Source organism: Atractosteus spatula, chromosome 20 (genome assembly GCF_055471065.1).
Source record: "Atractosteus spatula isolate fAtrSpa1 chromosome 20, fAtrSpa1.hap1, whole genome shotgun sequence".
NCBI lineage: Eukaryota > Metazoa > Chordata > Actinopteri > Semionotiformes > Lepisosteidae > Atractosteus > Atractosteus spatula.
This window is the reverse complement of record NC_142725.1, coordinates 9287625-9315573: the sequence shown is the minus strand read 5'-3', so window position 1 is coordinate 9315573 and position 27949 is coordinate 9287625. Positions and strand designations below refer to the sequence as shown.

The following is a 27949-nucleotide window of genomic DNA, read 5'->3' as shown; positions in this document are numbered from 1 at the left end:
TACACGTCTGCTAAGAAAGTGCCTGTACCTACCTTGGCTGGGCTTCTTGGACACCCTTGGCATTTTGTAGCTGTCATGTTTGCAAATTTTGGACTTTCTGATGAAGGATCCACACACAAAAAATGGGAATTTGAAAAAATTAAAACTTTATTTGGGTTTAGCAATACGCCATTAGTACCAGTAGAAAGGCCATTCTTCCCTCTATATATGTCCACAGCGTAACAACTTGGTGATCAACTTTTTCAAGCTGAATTTTGAGAATAAAATCCTGAGAGATGGTTTTATTGCATAGTGCTATTACCTTGTCCTTGAACAACACAGAATAATGGATCTGCAGGCCTCAGCTTCAAGGACCACTTGGTAGGGGCAGTAGGTTTGGATGCAAGGTGAGGCTTGCTGGCTGCAGACTATTACTGAAGAGGTTAATATGTTAGCCTGAACACATCTCGTAACAGGTCGCATCTGGTCTTTATGTACTGTGGTGTGTTAAGGGACATTGTGCATTCACCAGCGAATGCAGCAGGGATGGCCTGTCAGTCTTTTGCAGATGTTAATTATCGGGCATTATTAAGGTAATCGGCCTACAGCAGTATTTTATTTTCATAAAATTGGAACCCTCAATTATTTTTCTTATCCGCCACCCTCATTTGGAGTAGCAAGTTGTGTATTTTTTTCATGTCTCAGCTCGTGATTACGAACCCAGCAGCCACAACCAGGAGAATGAAGATGGTTCCTCCCGCCGGCTCATCTTTTAGCACGTTACAGGATCGGCAGGCCCTTGCAGGAGGTTCAGTGTCTATTGGAAGGGAGGTGTGGTCTGCAAACACCCCAGCTGTCACGGAGACCCGAGACCGCCTTGGCTGACCGGTCCTTACCCTTCTGCAATGCTCAGTCAATTGTGCTTCTTAAGCACCTCCTTAAATTCATGTATTCTGAAACCTTAGGGTACTTATCAGGTATGCTTATGACTTTATTCTGTTTAATTAACCAAATGAGATTTCTTGCTAAGCCTGCTTAGGTGCTTTTCAAAACCACCTCATCCTAATATAATTCTCTAGAGATGGGGAATAGGTTTAGTCAAATTCAACCTGTGGCAGGGTGTCCAGCTGAAATCAGATTACTCTGGAATATATCTGAAATGATTAATATCTGTAAGTGTTCTATACTCTTGCCTTGATTTGCTTTGGGTACTCTGCTGCCTGCCGTGAACAGTTAACACTGTCCCAGGTTACTCTGCTAGTATTCACTGCAGTGCTCAACAGCCTTTTCTCACTGGGGGGTGTGGAGTGACCCAAGTTTCCAAAATCCCATGTCCTCAAGCTTGAGATCCTGCAGTAGGTAGAATCGGGTCAGTCATACGTGTGGAGGTCCATCATGAAGGTAGGGTGACGGCCTCCCCTTCCGCTATTTCTCTCCCTCTCACAGCTCCATCTCCCACCACTTGTAAGGGAAGGGCTCCCTGCGCACATTGGAGCCGCAGTGCACCTCGCCCAACAGCTTGTGGTAGGAGGCAAAGTCGTCGATGAAGGTGCAGTTGAGGCCCAGCCCCTTCAGCAGGGAGCACACCTCAGCCTCCAGGGCGCAGCGCCCGCCCACCTTGGGGCCGTACGGCTTGGGGATGCCTACATTCTTGCCCAGAACGATCATGTTGACCTGCAACACAACAGGCAGCATCTTGTAACACCAGACTATCATGGTGAGTCTTGAACAACCAGGCCCTGCTATCAGGAGGGGTGGTCTGCAACCCTCAAGGGCCACCATGTAGTGGACTTTATAAGGGTCCCTAAATGATCGGGAGCTTCACTCATTTGCAGGAGAATTCTAGGAGATCAGATTCTCCTTTGGGTTACAGAAGTAAACTGCTCAGATTAACCAGGTGATTCATCTGCTCCTGAGGTCTTATGCTTTAGCTTTCAAGAGATAAAATAAGCAGGTAACAGTAGTATCCAGTGGTATTTTTTTGAACCAGTGTCAGTAAAGGAAGCTTTAAATAAATGCATCTCTGCCCCTTTCTGAAGGTTCAGCATCAAGTTGAGGAGAATGCATCCCCGCAAAACCCCCAAACCGGGGAAGTCACATGGGTCACTGTGTCACAGAGAGCCGAAAACGCTCTGGCCAATTATTCTCACCTGTTCCCATTTGGGAATTCCGCAGACACAGCTGGTTAGTGACATGGCCCAGGCTCGAACCTGGGATCGCAGAGCCTTTACCAGTGAGTCAGATCGTGCACCAGGAGGCCCCATCATCATTGCTGATGTTGCCGTGGGCAGCCTGCTGTGTCTGTAGCAGTGTACAAGCCACTCACCATGTCTGGGTAGTAGGCGATGGCCCTCTTGTTCTTCTCCAGCTTGAAGAGGATGGGCAGATCGATAATGTCCTCGTCCCCAAGCCCCAGTTCTTTCTTCAGGACATCGCGGTTCCAGTCAATGCAGCTCTGGGGAGAGAGAGGCACTGTGAAGAAAGCTCATTGGAGGTTTTGATCACACGTCCACATTATTGACCACATAATAAAATGACAGCTGAGCTTCTGCGCAGCTGAAATAGAAAGCAGGAGATTGCCTGCTGGTTTCATACTTAGATTGATTTTCATGATAAAGTATGTAGTTTATGAATGTTTACAATTTCACCTTTGCTTATTAAAATCGTTTTCTAGTATACTTGCCGTTTAGTTGGTGTTTGCCTATTTTTAATTGTCCTTTTTCTGAATTTAGAATTTCCAGTTTTTCTACGATATACCCTCCCAACTAACTGAGCAACTCAGGCTGTTACACCCTCTGAGTCAACAAAGTGTAAACAAGAGTCATCCATGCATTACTCTGCCTGTTGTCACTGCTCAGCTTGCAGGAGAGGTAGTACTTATCAGAGAAAATTTGTCAATTCCAAGTCTCAGCGATTTACAAGAGACAACTTAATCGCGCTTCATCTGGGCATTGCACTGCTAATTGTATGTTACTGCAGAGGAATCCCTCTTACGTTATATACTCCAGGTTTTATCCCAAATGCCATTTGAGTTTTTTGTTCCTGCACAGTCCTGTTGTTAGTCATGCAGACATTGGCAGAGTCTTGATTAATATAATCTGTTAATTGTCTAAACCCTTGAGCTGTTTGGAATAGACCGTGGTTTTCGTGACTCTTGTATGACTCACAGATTCCTCACCTGGACGAAGTTATTCTCCTCCTGAAGACGTTTATCACTCAAAATGGTTTCCACAGAGATCTGTTCTTTCATCCCTGAAGGAATTGAAAATGATATTTGGTCAGGTTGCTTTCAAACAAGAATGGGCAGCAGAAACTGAGAATATGCAGCATTGTAATAAGCAAGGAAGTTCTTAATAAGGTATTGCTCTTAGAATACCCCCCATGCACACACAAATACTCTCCAATGTAAATGTAGATATGGTATATTGAATCCAATATTTCATGCTGAAAAAATGACAATATAATAATTTAACAGACTGAGGACAATTTTCCTGCACTGATGAATAAGGACAACTGAGCCTAGGGTAAAAACCACACATAGACCGTGCTGAGAATCCCAGTGAGCTGTGGCAGATGTGGGATCATTGTTTGAGACTGCAGGGACACAGTACAGAGGACACTGGCTGACACTGCAGGGACACAGTACAGAGGACACTGGCTGACACTGCAGGGACACTGTACAGAGGACACTGGCTGACACTGCAGAGACACAGTACAGTGGACACTGGCTGACACTGCAGGGACACAGTACAGAGGACACTGGCTGACACTGCAGAACCACAGTACAGAGGACACTGGCTGACACTGCAGGGATTCAGTGCAATGGACACTGGCTGACAATGCAGGGACACAGTACAGAGGACACTGGCTGACACTGCAGGGACACAGTACAGTGCACACTGGCTGACACTGCAGAAAGACAGTACAGAGGACACTTGATGGAAATAATCTTCACAAATGGCAGAGTGGCATAGCGGAAGCTGATACCCTGGTGTCTGTCAAGAAGCAGCTGGATGAGATCCTTCGATCATTAACAAGCAGGATGGGTCGAATGGCCTCCTCTCGTCTGTAACCTTTCTTATGTTCATACATCCTCACCTTCAAACATCTTGGCTTTCCCATGACCCGCCTTCTGCAACCCACGGAAAAGCTTGTATCCCGCGTCGGGGCTGGCCAGGAGCAGGCGGAAACCCTGACCAAGACATTAGAAACCATTTCCCCATCTTGCACAATTTACCTGGATTTCCTGCTCTCCTTATGGTGGTAAGTTCTAATTTACTATCCACTAAATTGCACATATGCTTCTGTTGCGGGATCACTGCGTTGTGCACTCTTTACTAAGACAGCAGGACTACTGCAGTCCCATTAAGGAAATGGGAGTACTAACCTTTGTACCAAAAGTAATGTGTACCACAGCATATCAAGACTGGAGATCTCCACCCTGCTGGTGCTGACTCAGTGAAACCTGGCAATTTCACAAAACTATCGAAACACGTGATGCCCAGTTCATTTATGTATAAATAACGTGTATAGTACACACTGTTTAATCATAACAACCTGTGTTTTCATCTGTGAAATGCAGGCAATTTGACTTGCCTGAACTTTGTTCTGATGAGCAAATCTGATGAGCTTTCTCATAATGTTAACCAACTTTCACTTCCAGTCCCCCCTTCCTTGACCATGTGTCAGTCTCTGTTCATCCCTCCCTGTGTTTTTTCTTGTTTATGTACCTTCCTGTCAGGAGCGGGGACAAAGGTCATGAACTCATCCACGTGCCCAACATACAGCCAATCGGAAAAGAGCGCCACAGGCGACTGGACCTTCTGAGCCCACAGGAAGTCCTGGACGACTTTCGTCATGTTGCGGCCTTGGCTTGCCCTGAAAAACACAACCCAGGTGTCAAGATCGTCATCCCTCCTCTTAAGGGAGCTCCGACCCTTTCAGATTTTAGTTTATTATGTGCACCTGCCCCATTTTGCCTGTTATTTAAGCCGGGCGCTCCCACTATTCTTGGCTCAGCATTGGGAGATGGACGCCCGGAAGCCCGCCTACCAGTGGGTCCAGGAGAGACCCGACGGCATCGACTTCACCGTGGAGTCCTGACCATCTGAGTCTGAGGCTAGGAGCGCCTGGCTTCGTCATCCTGTTTTTATGTTCCTGGTTCCCTGTTCCTGTTCCAGATCCCATTCTGGATTTTAACGTTGTCTGTCTTGGGTGGTTCTCCCGGCCTCTGGACCCTGGACTGCGCCCCGGATTCCCCCCTTGGACTGTTTGGACTTGTTTGCCTGCACCACAGCCCCCCCTCCAAGCACCAGATCACCGTCGTCACACCCCCCCCGTCTGTCAACCTGTCCTGATCCTCATCGTGTTTTCCCTGTTGTCCTTCTCCACTTACTTCCGGATTATACCGTCTGCATAGGGTCCTGAACTACGCTTCACAGGAGCCGGGACCAGCTCCCCGTTACACCAGGCTGTAGCCACTGTAGGTTAGTTTTTTTTCTTGGGGCCCCTGGTATTAACAAAGTGTTACTTTGACGGGCTGCTCTGGACATCTACAATAATGGATTCTGGAGAAGCTGGAGTCTGGTCTTGTGCAGTGTTGAACGGAATACAGTTTTTAAAATGTATATGGCTTGACTTTCGCACATGCTCACAGGGCATTGACCAGCCTTTCTTTGTTTTTCTCTTAAGTATTTTTTTTCAAATTCTTTGCACCCAATAGGCCAATAAACTATATTGTTTATGCTTACTGCTCAATGCTCAAAAAATAGGTCAACTGAATAGTCTTGAATCCCCAACAGAACAAAACAAGCTAGACAAAGTTAACTGCTATTCACTTTTGATTGGTTTTACCATACTCTCTATACCAACAACCTGACATGTAAACTACTGTCTTTCAGACACTTCCTCTCATGGCACAGCAACAATAGCAGAACAGTTGCTTTCAACAGAACAGTTTCGTTCTTCCCCTGATATAACACTGCAAGATTGCATTTCGAGATGTCAACATGTTGAAGCAGGTTTTTTTTTAATAAGCAGTAAAATGATGTGCAATGTGCCTTGAGTAATTGTTTAGGCGAAACAGGCTGATGACAGACCTGTCATTCAATTTAGAGCGAGGCCGCTTTGAGATCTGCTCAGAGTGGTAGAAGACAGAGACTCATGGAGAAGAACAGTGCATTAGAAGTTTCATGAAGATGACTGAATATACGAAATTGCTGCCTTGCAGTGCTGGGGCCCTGGGTTCAGTTCTGGACTTGGGCAGCTGTCTGCAAGGGTTTCCTCCAGGTGCTCCAGTTTCCTCCTACAGTCCTCAGATATGCTGGAAGGTTAATTGGCTTCTGGGAAAACTGGCCCTGGTGTGAGTGTGTCTGTGTGTGCCCTGCAATGGACTGGTGTCCTGACTAGGTTGTATCCTGCCTCTTGCCCATTGCTTGCCGGGATAGGCTCCAGCTCCCCTGCGACCCTGAATTGGATAAAGCAGTTAGAAAATAGATGGGAGGAATATGCTAAACATTCTGTATTGTTATGTACATCTTATTGTACAGAAAATGCACAAGTGCGTGATCGGAGCGTTTCTGATGACTAAGTTCACTACAAGACAATAAAAGGGTTAAATGAAAAATTCCGAATGTCGGGAGGGAGATGCCGCAAAACTGAAGGAAAGTCCTGTGGTCATTATCAACAGTGATGCAAGGGCCCAAGGACAGGCACTTTAGGACTGAGAATAAGAGGTTACAGGAATCTGGGACCAGCTGCCCAGTCACATTGTTGAAGTGGATCCCCTGGGATCTTTTAAGCAAGTGCTACACTGGCTCTTGAAGATACTTGGAACCAAACGAGAAACATGGGCCCCACGGCCTCCCTCTCCTTCCTGATGTTCTAATGATAGTAGAGGGGTGGCAGGAGGCAGCACCCCTGTGATACTCACGTAGGGAAGGCACAGCCAATGATGATCCTGCCCAGGGGGTACACCTTCCCATTGACAGTGACAGGGGGACTGACCTCCAGGTTCCCAAAGGAGTCCAGGCTGCTCACTTTCTCATCCCAGGCCACTCGTGTCACGTACCCGAAGTCCGGTCCCTGCGGGGAAGAACAGGAAAGCTCGATCACTACAGCAGTGGGGATTGGGGGCAGCCCATTCTACGCTGATAAAGGGTGTGAGTTAGCTGGTGCTATGGCCGCAGTTGTATAACATGGTGCGACTGACGTATATAACAGCAAAATACATTTTGAGCACAGTCCTCTTAAACTGGGTGCTTGGATATTTCACAAGCCAGGTGGCTCCTGTCATGGGGCAGGGAGTGTCTCAGCCATGTGCGTCTGCCCGAAGGTTGTGTGCTTTAGTGTTTATAGCACAGTATGTGGCTATAACAGGGGTACATTAACTGCTGCACACGGTGGGCAGTTCAAGTATGGGGGTACCAGCAGCTCCTCGTAGGGAAAGTCTTTGAGGTCACCGTCCCGTGGGGAGTCCAGCACTACAGGGAAGCTGTGGTGGGGTGCCTGGATGTAGCCAAATTCCAGTTCATCCTGTACAAAAAACAGTTTGAAGATGTTACTGACCTGAGAGGCTTCTGACATACAAGGAAACTCAACAGCCAAAACTATTCCAGCCGTTCCACTGTTCTGTGATTCATACTGTAGTTTGCATTGTTTGGATCAATAAATCAGAATTACAGCACCTTGAAAGAATCATCATAGCACAGTCCGACTGCCTATAGATGCATTCAAATTAAAGGGGAACTGCTGTCCCAATTTCTCCGATCGGTTATTAAATCTCAGTAACAAATTAATTGACAGTATAGAAAAATTTCACAAATTTAGAAATTTAGCACAAAATAGCGAACTGGGTAAAAGTACTGTACGTTGCCATGTTGTCATAAACCCGTGGTCTCACCACGGACAAGAGCAAGAGTTTGCGAGAATTGTGATGTGAGGTGGCCCTTCCTGCTCACTAGTCTCTGTAATGACCAATATAATGTGATGTATGGGCGAATAAGTAAAGGTTGTGCACCAGACGTTTCACCACAGAAATGTCCCAATGTGATCTGCATGCAGTAAACAGGTAAGTGTAGTAGTATTTGTCAGCAAAGCCATCTCGAAATCGAGAGCAATATTTCTATTGGATTAAAAGAGATGTATTCACAAGCCTCCTTGTTTACAATGTCATAGGGCCTTTTCACATCACTGGAAGTTTTGTTGTCTCATTCTGAATTGCAGAAGATGGAGCTGCATATACCTGGAAATTGTCTGTTTTGTGAAGTAAACTGGAGGTTTTACAAATTACTGTGTACATTTTACTTATATTGTTGCTTGAAATGCACTCATTAATGCTGCTTCTTTCTAAACCCAAAATATAAAAATAACCCAGGCACTAATAATACCTATTGTATCTGTAGTGTATCTTTTTACAGTGAAAGATAGCATGTGCAGTGAGGCATCCTGGGAGTCAGACTGGAATACGGATGTCTGCCTATGATGTCTGTTGAATCACAGCAGCATGGTTGTACAGCCAGGACGCTCTGTACCTGCATCCAGCGGTCACCACGGTTCATGTACTCATAACACATCTTCATCTTGATCCCACAGCGGGACACCAGCTCCTTCATGCCCTTCAAGAACTGGAAGTTGTCTCGGGTGCTGGGGGGGGACACAACAGGACAGCTGTGGGTAGGCTTCGGTCTGGCCACCTCTGACGCCCCACTCTCACTGTGTGACCACACACGGCATGCCCAGGGGCTGTGTATCTGAGCCATCTGGGGCCATATTCTCAGAATTATTTATCCTCTTCACCAGCTTCAAATTGCTACTGTAAGGCGATTTGTACTATCACGATGGGACAGAACTCTGGATATACAACAAGGTGAGTTGCTATGTTAACAAGTGAAATAATTGCTGAAGTTATTGCAAGTTTTAAATGTAATGAGCACTCGCTCACTCTAGAAAGTGGTAGATAAGATCCACAGTACCAATATGAATGTTTACATTTTGGGGCATTTTTGAGATTGATAACTATTTTTAGCCTTAGAATTATAAGTAAAGACTGGCACTGTTAAGATCAAGTAGGCAGCTGCGTCAGCATGCGTAGGCTGCAGAGGAACAGGTACAGATTTATTCCACGCTGAAAGGAAAAGAAAAGAGATACAACATTTCGGCTGTGGAGCCTTCTTCAGGTGCCAAGACTGCTAAGATCCTCCTGCTTTGTTCTTTACTGCAGAGGTTAAGAGGAAAAGCTCCTGCCTAGAGTGAATGGATCCAGAGGATGGCTGAAGGCTGCACAAGCCCCTCATTTATAACCACAGGTAATTTTTCCATTACCCAGAATCCTTGATCACCTTTTTTTTCAAGCGCATGCATTCCTCTCCAAGACCCAAAGACGCGAGAAGAACAGCAGTAAAGAACGAGAGCTCATGCATTATGGAATTGCTTCGTACTCCTACCTGTGCAGCTACCCCTGCCACGTTTTCCTTCTAGACGAATTTCGTGGGCTGGAGAGCGCCCCTCTTACCTGCACACAAACACCTCCAAGGGCCTCAGGGTGTTTGGCGTCATGATCCAGGGCGCCACCCGGAACACCACCGTGTCTGTGAAGATGGGCGTCTCCGGGAAGCCCTGGCAGAATGCATCACATCACTAACTTTCTTCAGTCTCCCTCCAAGCACATTCATTCTGCATTTCATTCGCCCCATTAGAAAAGCAGGTAACTAGCCAAAAGCCTTTCTGTCTTTCTTGATGCTTACATTTCCCAAACCTGTCTGACAACTGTTCCCTCTCCCTCCACTAAAGTATTTTTCATTCCAGCCATCCCCTGATCACCTATTTAAAGATCTGCGCTGAGATGCATTTGCTGGACATCAGTGATGGCCAGTGACAACCACAGTCCAGGAAAGTATTACAGTATATCTCTGCTTTAATGCATTAATTGTTAACTGATCAAAGAAGTCCTGAGGTCTGGAAGCAAGACAGCAAGTCTGACCAGTGAAATATTCCTGATTGGCTGATTCTGAAGTGGCAGGAAGGGGGGATTTCAGGTTTTCATCTAATTTTCATAAGCATTTTCACAAAGCATTTAAAAATTGAATAAAAATAACTACAGAGACTCCGCTACAAAGGCCTGACGGTCATTGCTGCCCAGTTTGTGTAAGACACTGACTCGTCATCATCCATTCATCCATCCAATACGAGAGAGTTTTATTCCCAAGGAGAAGCATATGGTGCAAGGCAGGGATGGGGGCTCTCCTACTGGACCAGACACTAGTCCATGTCAGGCTCCCAGGGAAAGCAGTGATTTACAATAGACAATCAAACCTAGTTCACATATCTTAAGGAGGAAGAAGGAAACCAGCACACCTGGAGAGTGCAGGAATTCCACTCAAGAATTCTACCCAAGGGTGGAATCAAACCCAGGACCCTACAGCTGTGAGGCAGCAGTAGTGTAGCAGTAGCAGTACTCATTCATTTCAAAATGTAACACAAAAGCGTGCCATTTATTCTGTGCCCAGCCATAAGGATTTTAAAATAAATCATCAGAAACTGGCTGGATGCAAATCCTGCACTTGCTGCTTTTTTTGTTCCATATAGAAAAATCCAAAACAATTTCTCGAGAAAATGGGCTTCTTATGGCAGGACATGTTTGAGAAGTTTTTGATTTTGCATAAAAACGTCTCCCCCATTAAAGTTCTGATTGTTCTGTTCAATGCTAGATCTACAAGGAAATTGTGGAAGAGAGCACTGTGGGTTATTTCTTTGTTTCACAAACATGAATTGTGATGCAGGTTAAAGCAAAGAAGATCAGAAATTCAGGTAAGTGCTGTATTAAAAGGGCTCTATCAACAACATTATCCTACGAATCTTCTTGCATTTGCATGTAATACAAACTAGTGGCCAGTACAAGTATAAAAGATCTGTGTACTAGAATGCATTGGAGTCATATCGCCTAAGTTATTGATCAGTTCCAACTTTGAGGCTAGCTTTCCAGCATGAAATGAATGATATGATATCCTAGGTCAACACTTTGATTCCAAATTACTTTCTTGTACTAGTTTTACTTTATTTCAGCACTTGCCCGGACCCCATCCCACCATGTTTCATCCCAGGATTGAATTCGTTAGTGAGGATCCCAGGTGCAGCAGGACTGACCGGTGTGCTGGGCTCCAGGAGGCTGAGGTTGATCGTGACCAGGCCCGGGAAGTCCTCGTCGGGAAACCTGCGCCCCTCCACGAAAAACTCAGTCTCGGACGCACCCCCTCTGTACTTCACCACGTGGGAGAGCCTCTTCTGGCCGAGCACCAGGGGGTAGTTCAAAACAGACAGCGATTCTGCAGAGGGCAAGAGTACGCGAGTGAGTGACTGCTGGATTATCTGCACTTTCACTCTCCTATGTCAAAAAACTAACAGGCCCATTCGTTACCTAGTGCTACATCGCCGCGCTACATCAGACATTTCCCAGAAACCCTCACCCCTCATGCAGTTCTCTGATTATTTGGTTAAGTGATGGCCGTGCTCTTGAAGTCTAGATCTTGAAATTTCTGCCACGGCTTGGCACTTACTGTCTTTCTGGAACACCCCTATCTTGCCGGAATCACTCTGAGAGATGTGCAGGGTTATCTTGTATCCCTCTGGCAGTTCCACTGGCCCGCTGGTCCGCAGTAGCATCTGAGACATGTCTGCCAAATCTGCCAAACATACACAGCCTTTACACACACAATAAAAGCACGTATTTTAATATCTTTCATTCTGCTAAACTATTTTGACTCACAGTGATTCCCTTCACAGTCTCTTCCCTTGTGGTCTCGCTTACTTAGTGATTATTAGCATTGAACATTCTCCGTGAATATCATCCTGCCAGTTCTTCACAAGTTAACTAAAACGTGAAGTGATGGAAAAGACTGAAGAAGGCAAGCGGTCGAAACACTTTTGATTGGCCTTGAAGGGACCTTTGCTGTGCCCTTTGACAGTTTGCCATTTTGACATATTTTGCCTTGTTAACAACTGCACTAAGTTAAATGGGCTAATGCATTATCATAAACATGCAATAGTGTTCTTATTTTGACAATTTAGTACTTGTAAGGTAGCAACAAGTAATATTAGGCAATTTTCTAGTACTCATGAAGTCATGGGTTTTCATACGTAAAGTGTTAATGTGTAACAATAGGTGTCATTTCCACTGGCATTCCCATGAGTAATGAGAATTATGTGAAATTTTGCATTACAGATTTTGAAAAAAGAAATTGCCTTAAACTGGGTGTTGGCTATACACCCATGCCTCAGTTTATGAACATTTGGTTTTACAAACTGATTTTGCTTAATTGAATAGATTTTTCCTACAATGAAGGCACATCCTTTGCAGCTAAACGGATGTTACCATCCTCATAACTTGACCACATTTTCTTTGTTAATTAATGTACTAGGGTAAATAGGGTATTTATTACAAACAAGTAATAGTGTTTCTACTTTGACAACTGAGTGCTTTGTTAGGATAAAAAGAAGTAATATTGGGTAATTTTATAGTTCTCAGGAATCAATTGGAAGGATTTATATGCAAAGTAATGTTAACTTCATTTTTGGTTTAAACATTTTCACCTTACGAACAGTTCTTGAGAAATTCTGTTCATTAATCAAAGGATGGGTGTATACATAATTTATATCAACCGGTTAGCTGCAATTCGGGCCCTGGCATTAGTGATCAGTTTCACCTGTCAAGTCTGCTTGCTCCTGTAGTGATTAATTGAGAAGCTGCTCTTGTCTTATTTCGTTATTAGCGGAGGTCTAGTGTTTTTAAACTTGGAAACAATCAGCACAGGGTAAGGTTGAAGGAAGTCAAAAGATATCACCAACATGAAAACAAAACAAACAATCTACTACTACTGCTATTGCTCTTTGGCAACAGCAACCATTTGTACAAATTAAGCAATTATCTTACACTTTTACAAAAGAAATACAATATACATTTCTCCACTTCTCCTGATCTACGCAGCACCATTTATTTTTTCCTTTAATAACACGTTTATAACACCATTGTTACCATGATTAAAAATCTCCCTCTGAGATCATAAAAAACACTAGGCACTGGTTCAGTGAGACCAAAGTCGGTTTAGTTACTAAAGTTGTTCCAAAAGGTAAAGTAGGAGTTCAGAGGACGTGTGTGCACAGGTTTTGTGGAGTCATTTTTTTCTCAATGTTTTTTTAGCAAAGACACACCACTCAGTGACACCATCAAACAGGGCCACCATGACTGGATGGACGTAGAGGACCACGGGGAGTGTGAGGTATGTGACGCCAATATAGTTAATACAGCCTCCTGTCCCTCTGGGCTGTTCAGGCTCAGACAAGACGCAGACTGAATCCATCCCAGTGGCCCCAGCTGCAACTGCCACATGGGCAGGACAAATGGGCTTGGAGGGCTGGTCTTGGCCTGTGGGCTGTAAGCTTCACACTCCTAATGCAGAGGCCTTTTCACTCCTTTAGCCTGTATACACCCCTCCTACTACCTCCCCCCGTGTTCTTACACAACATATTAACAAGAGCGCAATTTCACTTCTGGAAAGAACGGTGTCCAGTTTTCAGAAAGCGGATTTTAGATTTAACAAAGACACTAGCCTACCTGAGCTTTTGGTTATTTTGTCGATTTCACAGTCTTGCCGTTTCTTATAAACCCACTCAGAGTCACAGTTGACGAGGAGGACGGCACCGTGTCCATTGGGACCCCACTTCCAGGAGGCCTGGAGAGACACATTCAGCCCGTCAGCGCCCTGCAGAGACGCCCCTGTGTGTCCCCTAAGCACCAGGGGCGTGGGCCCCTTCGGACCTCTGCTCACACTGGGCGGAAAGGCCTTTTTAGGACAATTCCACCGTATGACATGGCTGCCACTGCAAGCTTATCCAGAGATGTTAAACATTTACTGTACGTGGCTGTGAGCAGAACACTGTGTAACAATGCCCTTTCGTGTTTCTGATGAAAAAGCATGAAAAGTGTCACTTTGAGCTAAGGTATTTACTGTATTGCCTGGCCAGACTCCACAGAGGATTTCAGTAAAGACCGGTTCACAGTTTTGGAAGTTGCAGGGTGTGGGGGTGAGTATGGATACAACTGGGAAGGCCTAATGTTCTACTGTGGTCAAATTTCTCGAGTAACAGATTTACAATGGAGTGAGCACATTCCCAACGGTTTGTCTGAAAGGAAAAATAAGAGCCTTTATCACCCCGTCCATTATTTTAACACAGGCTTGCATTAGAGTGAACTAATGCGTTTGCGTAACAGTCACGCTGACAACTGCTTTCCAGTAACCAACATGCCCCATGCTTTCACCTCCCTGTCATCTGAGAGCCTGGTAGCTTGACTAAGATCAGTTACAGCTGAGCTGGCCAGGGCTGTCTGTCAGGGGTGCGCTGTCTCAGTCACCCCTCTAAGTTATTCACTGAGCTGCTGCGGCACGCTCATGTAGCAAGCACAGGGAGATAGTTCTAACTCCTGTCACTGCAGTCAAAATAGACTGTGATTTCTGGGGAAGTGACTCGTCTGTTTGGTAGGACAGCAGCCATGTGCTGCCTTGGGCATTAATGCTGCCCAGCACATTTCCTCTTTCTGCACTGGTATGTCGTAAATATAGTACCCTGTCGCATTACGAAGAGCAGGCTTCACACAGAGATGAAACAACTGGGGGAAAACTTGTGACATGGGAAATGGGTGATGGACAAATCCATATTTATGCCAATTTTGGTAATATTGGGGAGGAGAGGGGTTCAGTACTAAATCTAGCAGGTTAAGGCAAGTTACAAGAATAGCGCGTCTCAGAAGCCAGTCTGCTTGGTTCACGTGGCTGTGTGGAAACCATACCTTGTGTGCGTTGTTCTCCTCCACGACACCATCGCGGTCCGCGTCCACGTCCAGGGAGATCTCTGCAGCATGGGGAGGCGAGAGCTTAGAGGAGCTCACAAAGTTTCATCAGCGTCCTGCGCCCCCAACATCCTCCCACCAAAAAAAAAACAGCTGTACAACTCTGAACATCCCTCAGGTCTTTCCATTCACTGTTCTGTTTCAGATAAGGGAGGGCCGTGCTGAAAGTGCCCAAATCGAATACCAGTTCCTCTTTGAAATTACACGACAGTAATGCACTGTGGTGATAAGTCTCAGAAGAGTTGTGGCTACATGGTCAGGATACTTTATATGTTGTCACTCCTGGTAACATATGAAATGATCTACAAATTCACAACCTACATGCTTACATTTTCCCCCCTCTGAAGCTCAGTGATTGCTCTTTAGTCACAATCACGTCAGGTCTCTGCCCTATCCAGGTTATGGACGTCAATGTCTAGCTACAGCTTTGGCAAAGAAATGGTTTCCTGACTTTTCCCCTTTAAAAATGAAAAATTATGGTGAATCATTCAACTGCAGAAATAAATTCAGTTATTTTTAAAAGCAACCCTTTTTAGAGAATAGTGCAAATGTGGTATGCAGTTCATCTACTGCTTGATCCTATTGTTATTAAAATTATACAATTGCCTCCGCTAACAGCATTGATCTTTGCCTACAAAAGGCAAAAAAATGAGGCTTTTTGTAGGCAGTCAATCACCTTCTACAGTGGTAACTGAAGATCAGAGTCAGTGGCTGTGTGTATAGTGCTACAAGCACTATTTTTAAAGTTTCTTGGCACAAGATCTAAGCCATTATTCACTCCTCATGCAAAAATAGTCCCCACACAGGTATAGCGTCATATTGTAAAAACCCTCAACTTCTATCTCCCTTTGCAACATGACCATGATACACACGGTACGTATGAAAGTGGAATTTGCTTTGCTCATTAGCTGTGCCACAGAAATGCAGCTTCTGAGCACATCCCTTACATCTTCCGGGAAGAAGGTAAAGGCGATTTCACTTAGCACCATGCTAAGTGGTTGTGTATGAAGCACAGGATGATTGGATCAGTTGCTGAAGTCTATTTAAAACCTATTTTTATCTTCTGGTGTTATTTATAAGCTCTGTGCCCTTCTTACGATCTGACAGCTGCTTGGCAGTTGGGAAAAGCCATTTTCTGCTGATCTGTGAAACCCAGTTCTTGCCACATTGCTGGATGGGTGTCCAGGCCACAGTGTGCCAGCTTACCAATGGCAGTAAGGTGAAGGATGGCCTTCCCCAGCTCCTCCTTGTCCTTGCCATAATAGGTCACCGAGAGCTGCAAGGAAGAGAATGGTTTCATTAGGGCATCCATTCGAGCCATTTTTATGTTCTTGTGTTTGGCTCTCCATCCATCAATTTTCTAACATTTTTATTCAGTAGAGAGTCTTGGGGGAGGTGGAGCCTGTCCCAGCAAGCAACGGGACGACAGTCCGTCGCAGGGCAGACACACACTGACGCAAACACGCACACACTCACACCAGGGCCACTTTTCCCAGATGCCAATTAATCTATCAGTAAGTCTTTGGACCGTGGGAGGAAATCCGAGCACCTGGAGGGAACACACGCAAACATGGGGAGAACATACAAACTCCATGCAGACAGCACTCCAGGTCCGGAACTGAACTCAAAGCACTGTGAGGCAGGCAGCAATGCTCCACGGTGACGAGTGTATTTTACGGTCTTCTTTCGAAATTCACTTAAACATATAATTGAATCCATATATAATGGGCCTTTTTCCTAAACACTTATTTTTCCCACCTGCATTGTTATGACTCGTCTACATTTCAACTCAAAGCACAGACTGTCGTACAGCATGGGGAGCATGAAGACCGGCAGACAGGCCCCCCCAGTGCCTTAGAAGGCAGCTGGTGCTGATTGGAGGAGCGATGCTTCTCTTATCGACATCACTGTCACCCTTCAGGTGCCTAGGAAGTGACAGGCATCCCTGTTTCCACCACAGTCTGGGAGAACCCCGGCTGACCAAGCCCATCGCCCATCTCACTGGCACACTGATGTACTACTGATGCACCACACTGGCTAATACTGAGGTAGCAGCGCAACGCAGAATTAAACTACTGACACCTGGACCGCAAACCCCAAGAGCACTCATCCTGAGTACCTTTATATAGTGAGTGAGGCGCCAACAAACTGCCTTTATCATTTCTGTAAGGCTGTTCACGAGGCCTTGGTCTGTTAAATGAATAATCCACACATTTTTTACAGTTGGGATTGCACGGCAGTAACCTTCAACACTTCCTTACCCACAGCATGGTGAGATCTCGTTTTGCTCTCGTGGGACCTGAGCTTACCTTGTCAGCGTTGGCGTGTTTGCTGGCGCTGTCCATTCTAATGTGCAGGAAAGACGCTCCAGTGAGGGGCAGTGGGAAGGCATCCTGGGTAGAGGGACTGATCTGGAACTGCACTGCGCTGGAGCATTGGACCCCGAAGCTCTTGGATTCGGGGGGAGCGCTCCTGCAAGAGACATTTTCTGTTTTTTATTTTTGATTCCCTTCATTTCTTACCTTTTCCAAAGCCACTACATGGAAATACCCCTAAAATACCTGCGCTCTTCCTGTCGAGTCCTGACACTGACTGTTTCAGACACTTCTGCTGGTGCACTCCCATCTCCCATGGTTCCCAAAATATGAGCACACAGCGACACAGACTCCTACTGGACCTCCATCACCACGGTGAATGGTTCTCTTACATTCTGCATTTCCAGTGTTTATTTTACAGACTTATTTCCCTTCAAGAGGTATTAATGGTCATTATGTCTTCTCCACATCCCTATTCCCAAAAACCCTCTCTCTATAGGATGTTTCAGTGTGATTATTAACCATAAATATTTGTAAACATTGTAATAGTGATTATTATACAGCACATGTCCATTCTGTTGAAAAGAAAAATGTCAGGACACCTCATTCATCACCTAGAAAACATAAATGCACAACATTATACACATATCTTGCTGTATGCTGTATCAGCTGGTGAACTGCAGGGCTGACAAGAGTTTAGTGGGCTCTGGGATTAGTGATCAGTGTCACCCGGAAGCTGTGCTTGGTAGAGATTGATGAGGCAGAGTTGTGAAGTGAAATTCAGCTCAGGTCTTAGTGTTGTAATGAACAGGTATTCCCATTTTTAACTGGGAAACTGAATCTGTCAAAGATTAAAAGCATACGATTGTATACAGGGTGAAAGAGAGAAATAAAGCTGTACTGTACATTGAACGTGAAACAGGTGAGGGAAACAATGTATTTCCACAGCTAATAAAACATCATCTGAATTATTTTGTCCCTCTCAGGGATAAATGCAAATAACATGCCCCAGTTAACCCAGCAGACTGTGCATAATACGAACAGCCAGAGCAGGCTGATCCTTTTGAATTGTCTCTATGGGTGTGTTTCCAGTTCTCTACACTGTCTCATTCAAACTGAGAAAATTAAGGTTCCTCGGTTTACAAGTGCTGTTTTTCCTCTTCTGAAAAAACCCATTTGGAACCACCATGTAGTCAGTTGTGCATAGCTAAAGTGGTACCGCAGGCGGTAATTACAGTTTGGTTAAAGGTACTGTTAATTTAAAGCAATTACAGGGAGTCTGTTCTTCTCTAATACCTCACTGCCTGACGGCAACAACAGCTGAACTCACTGCTTGGTAAGACCACATGATGAAAACACACAATGGTTGTTGAAATAGGTGAGGCGATAAGTAGAACTGTAAGACTTATTATTCTTATCTTCAAAACGAATGCATATTTACAGTAATAAAAAATCTAGAACACTGCACACTCCAAGGAAATAAGGTATTTTATGTCCAATTACTCAGAAGTACGGACCCAAGTTTGTCTTTTACTCTGAACTTTTATTGCACACATGCCCTTAGGGTTAGCAAACAAACACCAGCCCTATAAGGAAGCTGGGTTTTTGTCTTTATGTCAGGGATCAGATATCTGTAAACAGCAAAGTTAGGGCCCAGCAGTGTCACATTACAACTGTCTTTATTTTGACCTGGAGTCTCTCCTTACAGAGGTGTGAGGTCTTCTTACTACGTTGGGATCAGCACCTGAGTTCCATTATGGTCATTCTAGAAAAGGGCAGGTTATTAACACTGGTGCTAAACCGGTTGAAGACATGCTGATAAGACAGACCTTTGATAAACTGTTGCTATTGAGCTGAATTACTAAGTAGCAACATTATGGCACCAGCTGCTTATCTTGATGTAATTTACTTAAACAACTGCATTGTGAAACCTGATCATTGCAGATCAATGAAACAAACAAAAAGTCTTGCCGTGACATGTGACCGAGGAGGATTACACATCCCCATACTGGAACATAATTACAGGAAATACTCACGGAAAATAAAAGAGTACTTTGAACAGGCTCCTGTCACTATCAGTGCAAGAATACGTGACAGTACACGTGACCACAGCTCCAAAATGAACAAGACACCAACAAAAAGAGTCACATACTCTCAAGTGGAGATAATCAATATGGTGCACAGCACCAAACACAAAACAGAGCAGACACAAACACAGCATCTGGTAATTTGTTTGATTAATCGTAGGGAGCTTGACACCGACGCTCACATAGAACTTCGATATTTGCACTGCTCTGTCTTATTTCAGTGGTGCAAGTGTCTGCTTTTTCACAACAAGCACACCTCTCTCAGGGCAATGAGCTTACCTTGACATATGAGAGAACAGAAATACTACTGTCCCATAGCTCAAGCTACTTAAAGCTGCAGCTGTAGAGTTTGCCTGCAGGGGCTGTTTCCTCACACATGGAAAATGAACAGGTTTCAGAACACACAAAGCTAGTATTTAAGTGAGTTCCTGGGGCAGTTATGTCACCTCTTTGTGTAACAGAGGCCTTTATGTCTACTTGAGTTACCTTTTGCAGCTACACAGCAGGTTCTGTTGAAAAGGACTACTAGAAGCTGGTCTGGAGCTGACAGCCCACTTTCAGGAGAGCACAATACTTTGGAAGTGTGGTTTGGAAGCTAAGGCTGGCCACTGTGTGTGAGGCTACCATTCGAAATGTCTGGCTTTGTTCTGCAAACATAATTGCACAGAAGTCAGTTTGCATGCTAGATTTCACATGGATGTCAGTGGCTGATTTAGTCTCCTTTCATGGCTATGGAAAGGTGTATTATGTCATGACAACAGCTTTAACTGTGCCTCGAATGAACAGAAGCACTGTGGAATAGATTCCCTTCTCAACTCCTGTACGTCGTGTTAAAGCAATGGTCTGCACACGGCAACGCTTACTCCAAAGCCCTGCCCCAGAGCTCCCTGGGGGGTCTCCGGTTTGAGCAGGAGCCCTGCAGGTACTGAGAGAAGGCAGGCCGTGACATGGCACAGGGCCTGTACCGCCATGTAGCCAAACTCATTATCCCAAAAGAATGTGAGAAGAACATTGCCTTTGGCTAGTGGATTGAGGACTGCAGCCCCAGTCTGCCTGAAATTCAGGCATGTTCTATTGTTAAAGCTATTATATTTATTTAAACACAGCTATTAGAGTCCAGTAGTGCACTCTGTCTATTTGTGCTATACAGTACATGTCTGTCAATAAATAGTTCATTTGTAACACAAGTTCATGGGCTTTTAACGTTAGCCTTGTTTAATTGTTTGCATTTGTATTTGACTGTTCTTGACAGTGTTACTGATTAGGCTTTGAGCCTGACAGTTCAGCATGCTGTTTTCCTGCATGTTGTTTTCTGTGGTTCACTCACCTGCTGTTTTAGGATACTGGGCCATCCAGTTTAAACCCCAGAGGTACCGCAGATACCCAGTAAGCACTGCCATACTGTCAAAAGGGAAAAGCAGCTTTTTACCTTTTACCATTGTTAAATGCAGCAGGCTTTAATCATTTGCTTAAGATAAGTATCCTATGACAACAGGGAGCAAAGCTTTTAGTTGAATGATTATTAGATGCAAGATCAGTATACTAATATCCATTAACCATTCATTATCAGAAAGCTTCTTATTTCTGGCAAGGATCACAGCAGCCTGGAGCCTGCCTGGACTCTGACCTGGAGAGGAAAGTTTCTTTTCTGCTGTGCACGAGCACACAGTGACAATTTCGAGACGCCAATTAATTTGGAAAGTGGAAGGCAGATGGACTGACTAGGGAAAACGTACAGGGCCACCAAGCAGTCTCCTCACAGAAGACACCTCTGTCCAGAATTCATCACAAAATAAAGAACTGTGAACACTCCCCGGGATAATTCTGTTTATAGACCTTTTCCTTTTTTATATACTGCAATGCCCAACATAAAGCAAGAAATCCTTTTCATTTATTCACTAACACGAATATTATGAAGGGTTTGTCATGCGCACGTACAAGGTTCAGTCACTTACTGATCAGTGCCCTGAGGAAGCTACTTGTGCTATAAAACTAAACACATACAGTATTATATGAGAGTCTGCAGCAGCAGTTGATCCATCCTGAACCCCTAATCCCTAATAAATTGCTTTGGATAAAATGACTGAATGATGAAAACTAAGTCTGCATTCGTGGCAAGAGAACATGAAAAGTGCAAACATGCATTCTTAGCTGAAGCAGTGGCATCTAAAAAGATGCCTAGAGCACTTTCTGGTTCAACACACCAGACTGTCTTTCCTGTGCGAACATGACAGCCATGCTGGAATTTCAAAACACGAGACCAAAGAGAAAAAAATAACACTGACATCCCCTGCAGATGTCTCACCACAGAACTGTGGCTGAAAAATCATTATGCAGATAGAAGCCAAAGCATGACTCCTCATTTACGACAAATGAAAATGAATGGAAATCAGAATGGCGGCATAACGTCAGGAATGAGATAATGGTTTTACAGTGTTTAGAAACACTTTAAGAATATTATAATTATTCAAATCACTTAATTGTCTCTTTTGCAGTGTGTGTTCCCACAACTGGAGTTCGTAAAAGTATAATAAAAGTTACAAACGAAAGGAGGCAATTTGTCCCATCTGGCTTGTTTGATAGTTAGGAGCTGAAGGAAACCAGAGTATCAGCTTCAAATACATGGCTGGGTGGCATACTCCCACCTCCCTTTGTGTAAAGAAGTGCCTCCCATTCTTAGTTTTTCTTCGCTGTAGTTTCCACTTGTGTCCTATGGTTCATGTTTCACTATGGATCAAGAAGACATGTATTATATTGACTTTGTCATTAGGTCCCCTCATAGTCCTGTCTGGTCAAGACTACAAAGGTCCAGTTCTTTCAGCCTGTCAGTGTAGGACATTTCCTGAAGTATTACACCATTTTAAAATAGTATCCCTTGATTTAAATTCTACTTGTAACAATACATCCACCTGTTTCTTGAAATCAGACAAGACAGAGTCTTCATTCTCCTTGTGGACCATAGGGTTTTAGCAGTTAGCAGAACTATAATTATATAGTGATTCGGCACAACTGCCCAGATTTCATCCACTCATTTTCTATCAGCTTCAGTGGTCGCGGGGGAGCCAGGGTCTATCCCAGCAGGCCATGGGCACAAGGCAGGGTGCACCCTGGATGGGACACTGGCCCATCGCAGGGCAGACACAGAAACACAGACGCGTAGTGTATCCACTCACACAAGGGCCAGTTTTTCCAGAAGGTAATTAACTTACCAGCATTACTTTGACCTGCGGGAGGGAACTGGAGCACCCGGAGGAAACTCACGCCAGCACGGCGTGAACATACAAACTCAATAACGCCCCGTGTCCGGAATTAAACCCAGCGCTGTGAGGCAACAATTCTACAACTCTGTCACCGTTCCACCCCCTCAAATTAAAAGCTGAAGGCAGCCACCTTGATGAAACATCTTCCGTCATAAAGCACATTCCTGCCTCCTACCACTGGCCTGGGGAAGAAAAAGGATGTTTCTGATAAGTAAATGGAACAAAGCAGTCAGTGGAGAAGCAGGGCCTTTCTTAGGGAAGAGAGATTTTAACAGCTATTGTGTGAATGTACACATTGTGCAACAGCAGATGAGATCTGCATATCATTACAGAAACAGACAGTCATTTTGAAAAGATTTGTCTATGCAGCAGTTTCTCGCAGAGCTGGTATTAAGGATTGTTCCAACACTGGTCGTTGGAGCTCCAGTAGCACTAATTCTAGTGGGGGTATGTTCTTAATTCATTTTACCTCTAACTGACCAACTACTTAATTGAATTCATTTTGTTTTGATCTCTTCAGCTGCATTTTCTGAGCTCCTGGAAATCTGGCATTTGTGAGAGCATTTTAAAGAATCGAATTAAGTAATGTCACTAACTGGTTTGCATGTGCGATTTAGAAGTGTTATGACGCGGTTAGCTAAAAATGATAGCTGTGTCTTGCCGACATGCTACGTAATCCAAATGCAGGATCTCGGTGATCTCCAGAGATGGCTGAGGTGGGATAGAGAGTGACAGGGGTGGTGAAAGGGATAGGGCAGCTGAGAGTGGGGCAGGTCTGATGGTGAACACAGTCTTCAGGGCAGGAACAGACAGGGAGACTGTGCTGCTGTGTGGGAAACCAGTGGAGGGCTGGAGCCAATGTTCTGGTGCTGAGCAGGAGATTGATGTAACCAGGCAGATCAGGTTTGGAACTGACCTGGAAGTCTTCAGGCAAAGAATACACTGTAACTTTGGGAGATGCAAGTCAGTATTGGGAGCACACTGCCATGATCCTGAAACCACCTCAATGACAGAGCACCGTACCAGTGGCATAATAGGGTATAAATAGAGTGGCTAATCGGCCAAAGGGGGTCAAGAAATCCAGCCCAAGCTAGTCTGAATGGCACTGGGTGGAATGTGGCTTCTCAAAGAAATGTGCTTGGTTCCCAAGGAAACCGAAGGCTGTGAGTTCACGCCTACCCAGGCATGACAAGAAGAGCTCAGAAAACACGGGGACCTAAATGGCTAAGACTGGGAAATGCAGTGTAGATGAGCTCAAATCAATGGGAGATATAGAAACCTTTTGGTATATTCTCTGAGTACAGAAAAGATCCATAGGTACAACATATTTAATTGTTCCAGTTAACCAACAGTGTGTAGTTGAAAGCAGAAGTACAAACATTTCTTATATCATCTTATAAAGGCAGTGAACATGTGAAGTAAACAAACTTGCTTTGTCTAACCAGCTCTTGGTCAGGATGTAGAGAGTGGGTTTTCATTTAGAACTGTCCAACTGGCTTTGCATCTCTTATACACCCAAAACAAAATTCCAGCACTCTAAACAATGCAAAGGTTTTGACACAAAACACTGGTGAAGAGTTTTCCTGCAGAGAACAAGGGTTGGAACAGAAAATGCAGGTGTTAAAGAAGCAGAACCTGATAAGGGAGTCTCCAGCCTTTGACAAGTGCATCATGTAAGAAATCAGGAGGAGGTGCAGTACATTTCTGATTGGAACCTGTGATATTTTGATCAACATGCCTAGGACCATTTGCCTTTCCTTCACGAATAGTGGTCAAACCTGCTACCTGTTGAAAACAATTCTTGACCTGCAGTTGCGGGACTTAACTGCTTTGCGCTGGTTAAATCCAACTCGATCTTTAATTTGACACTGGCTGCAGGCACAGGTGTAGCATTACATGACGTTTTGTTTCCTGGTTTGATTATAGAATTGAATCAAATTAACCTTTATTGTTTCTAAGGGAACATACAACATATACAGCATACATACATATACATACTGTACATATACAACATACATACAATATGTACAGCAATAATACAATACAACAACAGTCCAATACCATAACACAAAACAGCATTCCAACAATATCGCTCAGTCAGAACTCCTCCAGTACCGTAAAAATTAAAAAAACAGACAATTATCCATCCATCCATGTTCTAGCTGCTCCTTCCAACATTGTCACAGGGGTGCCGGAGCCTATCCTGACAAACAACGGGCACAAAGCAGGGTACCCCCTGGACAAGACAGCCGTCCATCATAGGGCAGACATTCACAAACACACACGCACTCACACCAGGGCTAATGTCCCAGAATTACCCTACCAGCACGTCTTTGGGTGGAGGGAAGAAACCAGAGCACCTGGATGAACCCTAAATGAACGTGGGGAGAACATGCAAACTCCACCCAGACAGCACCCCAGGTGCGGAATTGAATCCAGGGCCCCAGCGCTGCGAGGCAGCAATGCTAACCCCTGTGCTACTCACTAACAGATTATCAGAATCTAAAATAAACGTACAGTACATGTACCACAATCCCACACACATGAGCCCTGCAGAACTGGCTAGCTTTTCAAGCTGCCTCACATGCCCCCACACCACAACATCTCTGTGGCACCTGAAGAATGGCTCTGCTATTATAAGAAACCTTCAGCGTCGGGTCTCTGACTTTGGTCTACAGGAAAAGAATAGATTAGGTGTGCTGAGACAAAGCTCGAGTGAAAGCAGTTCTTCATGAATGGCCAGACACAAACAGGAACACTAGATTGCAACATATCAACCCCTAATACTTTTTTTAAATACTTGACGGTAAGACGCTAATTGCTCAATTTGGTTGATTCGTTTTTAATTGTCAATTTACCTGGTGTTTTCAGGACCGCAACTGTGTCCGGTAAACTGGCACATTTTTGTTGATTTAAATGCAGGTTAATGTTAACATAATTGTCTGGGCTACCATCGTTTAAATAAAGGGTTTATCCCATATTGTTAATATATCCATCTAGTCATCATTCTATATGAAAGCCGCCTATTCCTGGTGAGGGTAGCTGCTGTGTTATTAATATAACAGAGATTCATTTCATTCAGTGGAGTTTGAAGTCGACAGATAAGCGCGGTGACAAAATCAAGAACCTGTCGCCACAATAAACGGGCGGCAGCGTTTTTAGTGCTTCGAGGGGAAAAAAAAAAAACTTTGGAACCAGAACGCGCAGTGAATCGAATGCAAGAGCGATTGATCCTGTTCTGCCTTTCTTACTGCAAGAACTTACTTCTTACTGCGTGTTACTGACATGTCTTATCTCCTGCGGACGATCTATCGTCTAAACGTCGTGCAAATGGTTAACGCGTCTCGTCACAGGGTGTTACGCTGAATGCGAATTAAAAAATATTGGGCAACTTTTTCTAATGTCTGCATTAGGGCATTAGTGTTGGTTTGGGAGTCCGTTATGATTTCTCCATTCCAGAAACTGTGCGGTTCTCTGGCGAAGATGAAGAAATAAGCACACGAGTGACCAATCTGCCAGTCTCGCCGCAAACCTGACAGTAAGGGAAGTCACACGCAGTCAAAACTTCATCGCATGAAGATTGTAGCAGATTTCTTTTTTTTTCCGTTTCTTTCAATGAAGATAAAATTATTTTGGACTTGGAAAAAATAATAGAAATAACCGAAACGTTATCACGCTTTAAGATCGTGTGTTTCGGTTTCCTGCTTGAAATACCCGTCGCATGGTTTTTTTTGTCTTTTCTGATTTTGTTATTTTGACCCGCAGTGAAACGAGAGCTGTCTTTGTTCTTCGACAGAGAGTGTAGTGTTTGCTCTGTGCATTGTTTCTCAACACAAAACTAGACCCAATTTATTGTTGCGGTTGCCGGTTTTCAGAATTTAAAAAAAAAGTATTGAGAATGTTAAAAAAAAACTTTCGCTTTGCTAAAAGTCTTTCTTTTGATGCTTAGAAAGGAATGTTGCCACAGCACAGAAAACTGTGGTTACATTTCTTTGTAAACTACAGAAGAAGGACTTTTGTCCGCAACGTCCTCAAACCAAAGATTTTTTTAAATCATGTAAACCTTGTGTGCAACATGAAACGTCGTGTCCCTTTACTTGTGACTTAATTTAATAGCTTTGCTAAAGAAATAACTACATTGTAAAAAACAAATTAAGCGGTACGATATGCTTTGAAGTCTATTTCAATGACGGTTGTAACTGGTTGAAGAAGCCATTAACTAGAAACTGAACTCGTGGAATAAATTCCACCTCGGTTGTACACTTTCAGTTTTGATCAGAGCAAAACGCCCGTGTAGTGATAGAATAGTCCTGCCTGGAAGATTAATTTCCGGGTGGGGCACTGTGTTTGCACCCTTCAGAAAGGTAACCCTGCTATATCTACTGCTGTAAAATGCACAGCTGCATAAATGGGGTATAAATGTCAAGTCTCTGTGGACAAAAGCCTCAGACGAATACAATAATAACAGCAGACTCATGCTTTGTTAAACCCCGGTGTGTTAAGTCTTCTCGTTATCAACTTGAAACAAACCGGTGCCGATGACAGTAGTGCGAAAAGGAAAGCAGCGAGCGAATCATACCTGTGCACATTCACAATCATCTCCGTCCCCACCACATACACGACACGCGTGATCACCCCACTCTCTATGCGCACAGTTCGCTGACGGACCATGATGAGGGCAGTTGTGCTTCTTCCACAGTACGGACGCAGTTCGGCTGGAGGTCTCCCGGCGAACCGCTATTCTGAGTTCGTGCAGCAGGAAGCGGCTCTGATCTGTCTTTTTCATAACAGGTGACTCCTCCGCCCACTCGAGACGAACTCTGCCGTGATTGGATAGACCCCTCGCAGTTCTCCCGTTCTTTTGAAGTTTGTCGCCGTGGGGGTGACACAGTGACAAACCGCCGTGCGGACGCTAGGCGGCGCCACAGCGCGCGTTCTGTGGCCGGACAGGGCGCGTCTGTCGCGATGCGATGCTGACTGCCCACGGAGGGACGTACCACGCTGAGGCATCCGCATCCGTCCTGCTTAGAAGTTCTAAGTCTACCCTCCAGGTGAGAAAGAGGAGTGATACTTAAGAGAAAACGCATCATACTTGATGGGCTGGAGGAAGCTAAACGAATGCATGCTTGAATAAATATAAGTTTCGTATTAGTCTAACTGCTTCTGTTTTTCATTTGCAAACGTGCGAACAGTGTGCGATGTTTAATATATAACACGCAACGTCCCGTGACATCGTGTAACTTTTGTCTAAGACGCGCCTGGGGTGGATTTGTAAAAGAGGAGTCGTTGTTCAGTATCTCATTTACGGATCTCAGCTTTTCACACTTTCACGCCCACATCTCCATTCGTTCGGGCAGCGATTCTTACCCGTCTAGCCCATAGCTCTTGCGTTGATTCCTAATTATAATG

At 44.5% G+C, this 27949-nt stretch overlaps 1 protein-coding gene across 1 annotated transcript; it reads right to left on the bottom strand.

The window, feature by feature from the left end:
- Positions 1-129: 129 nt before the first annotated feature.
- padi2 (peptidyl arginine deiminase, type II) lies at positions 130-27316 on the bottom strand. The gene is made up of 16 exons (XM_088937851.1): positions 27120-27316; positions 17188-17350; positions 16085-16154; positions 14819-14880; positions 13586-13703; positions 11532-11657; positions 11122-11300; positions 9491-9594; positions 8511-8622; positions 7405-7512; positions 6911-7062; positions 4710-4857; positions 4078-4171; positions 3158-3231; positions 2306-2434; positions 130-1653 (listed from the first exon to the last, which is right to left on the bottom strand). The coding sequence occupies exons 1-16, from the start codon at positions 27209-27211 to the stop codon at positions 1420-1422; spliced, it is 1965 nt and encodes a 654-aa protein (XP_088793977.1). The 5' UTR covers positions 27212-27316; the 3' UTR covers positions 130-1419.
- Between the last annotated feature and the right edge of the window lie 633 nt (positions 27317-27949).

Bases quoted from the DNA above. Each gene is read 5' to 3' on its own strand.
- padi2 (XM_088937851.1), bottom strand. From the start codon at position 27,211: ATGGTCCGTCAGCGAACTGTGCGCATAGAGAGTGGGGTGATCACGCGT. The intron at 13,704-14,818 runs GTATGGTTTCCA...GTGTCTCTCCAG, and splicing joins AGGAGAACAACGCACACAAG to GCCTCCTGGAAGTGGGGTCC. The intron at 2,435-3,157 runs GTGAGGAATCTG...CTCTCTCCCCAG, and splicing joins AGGAGAATAACTTCGTCCAG to AGCTGCATTGACTGGAACCG.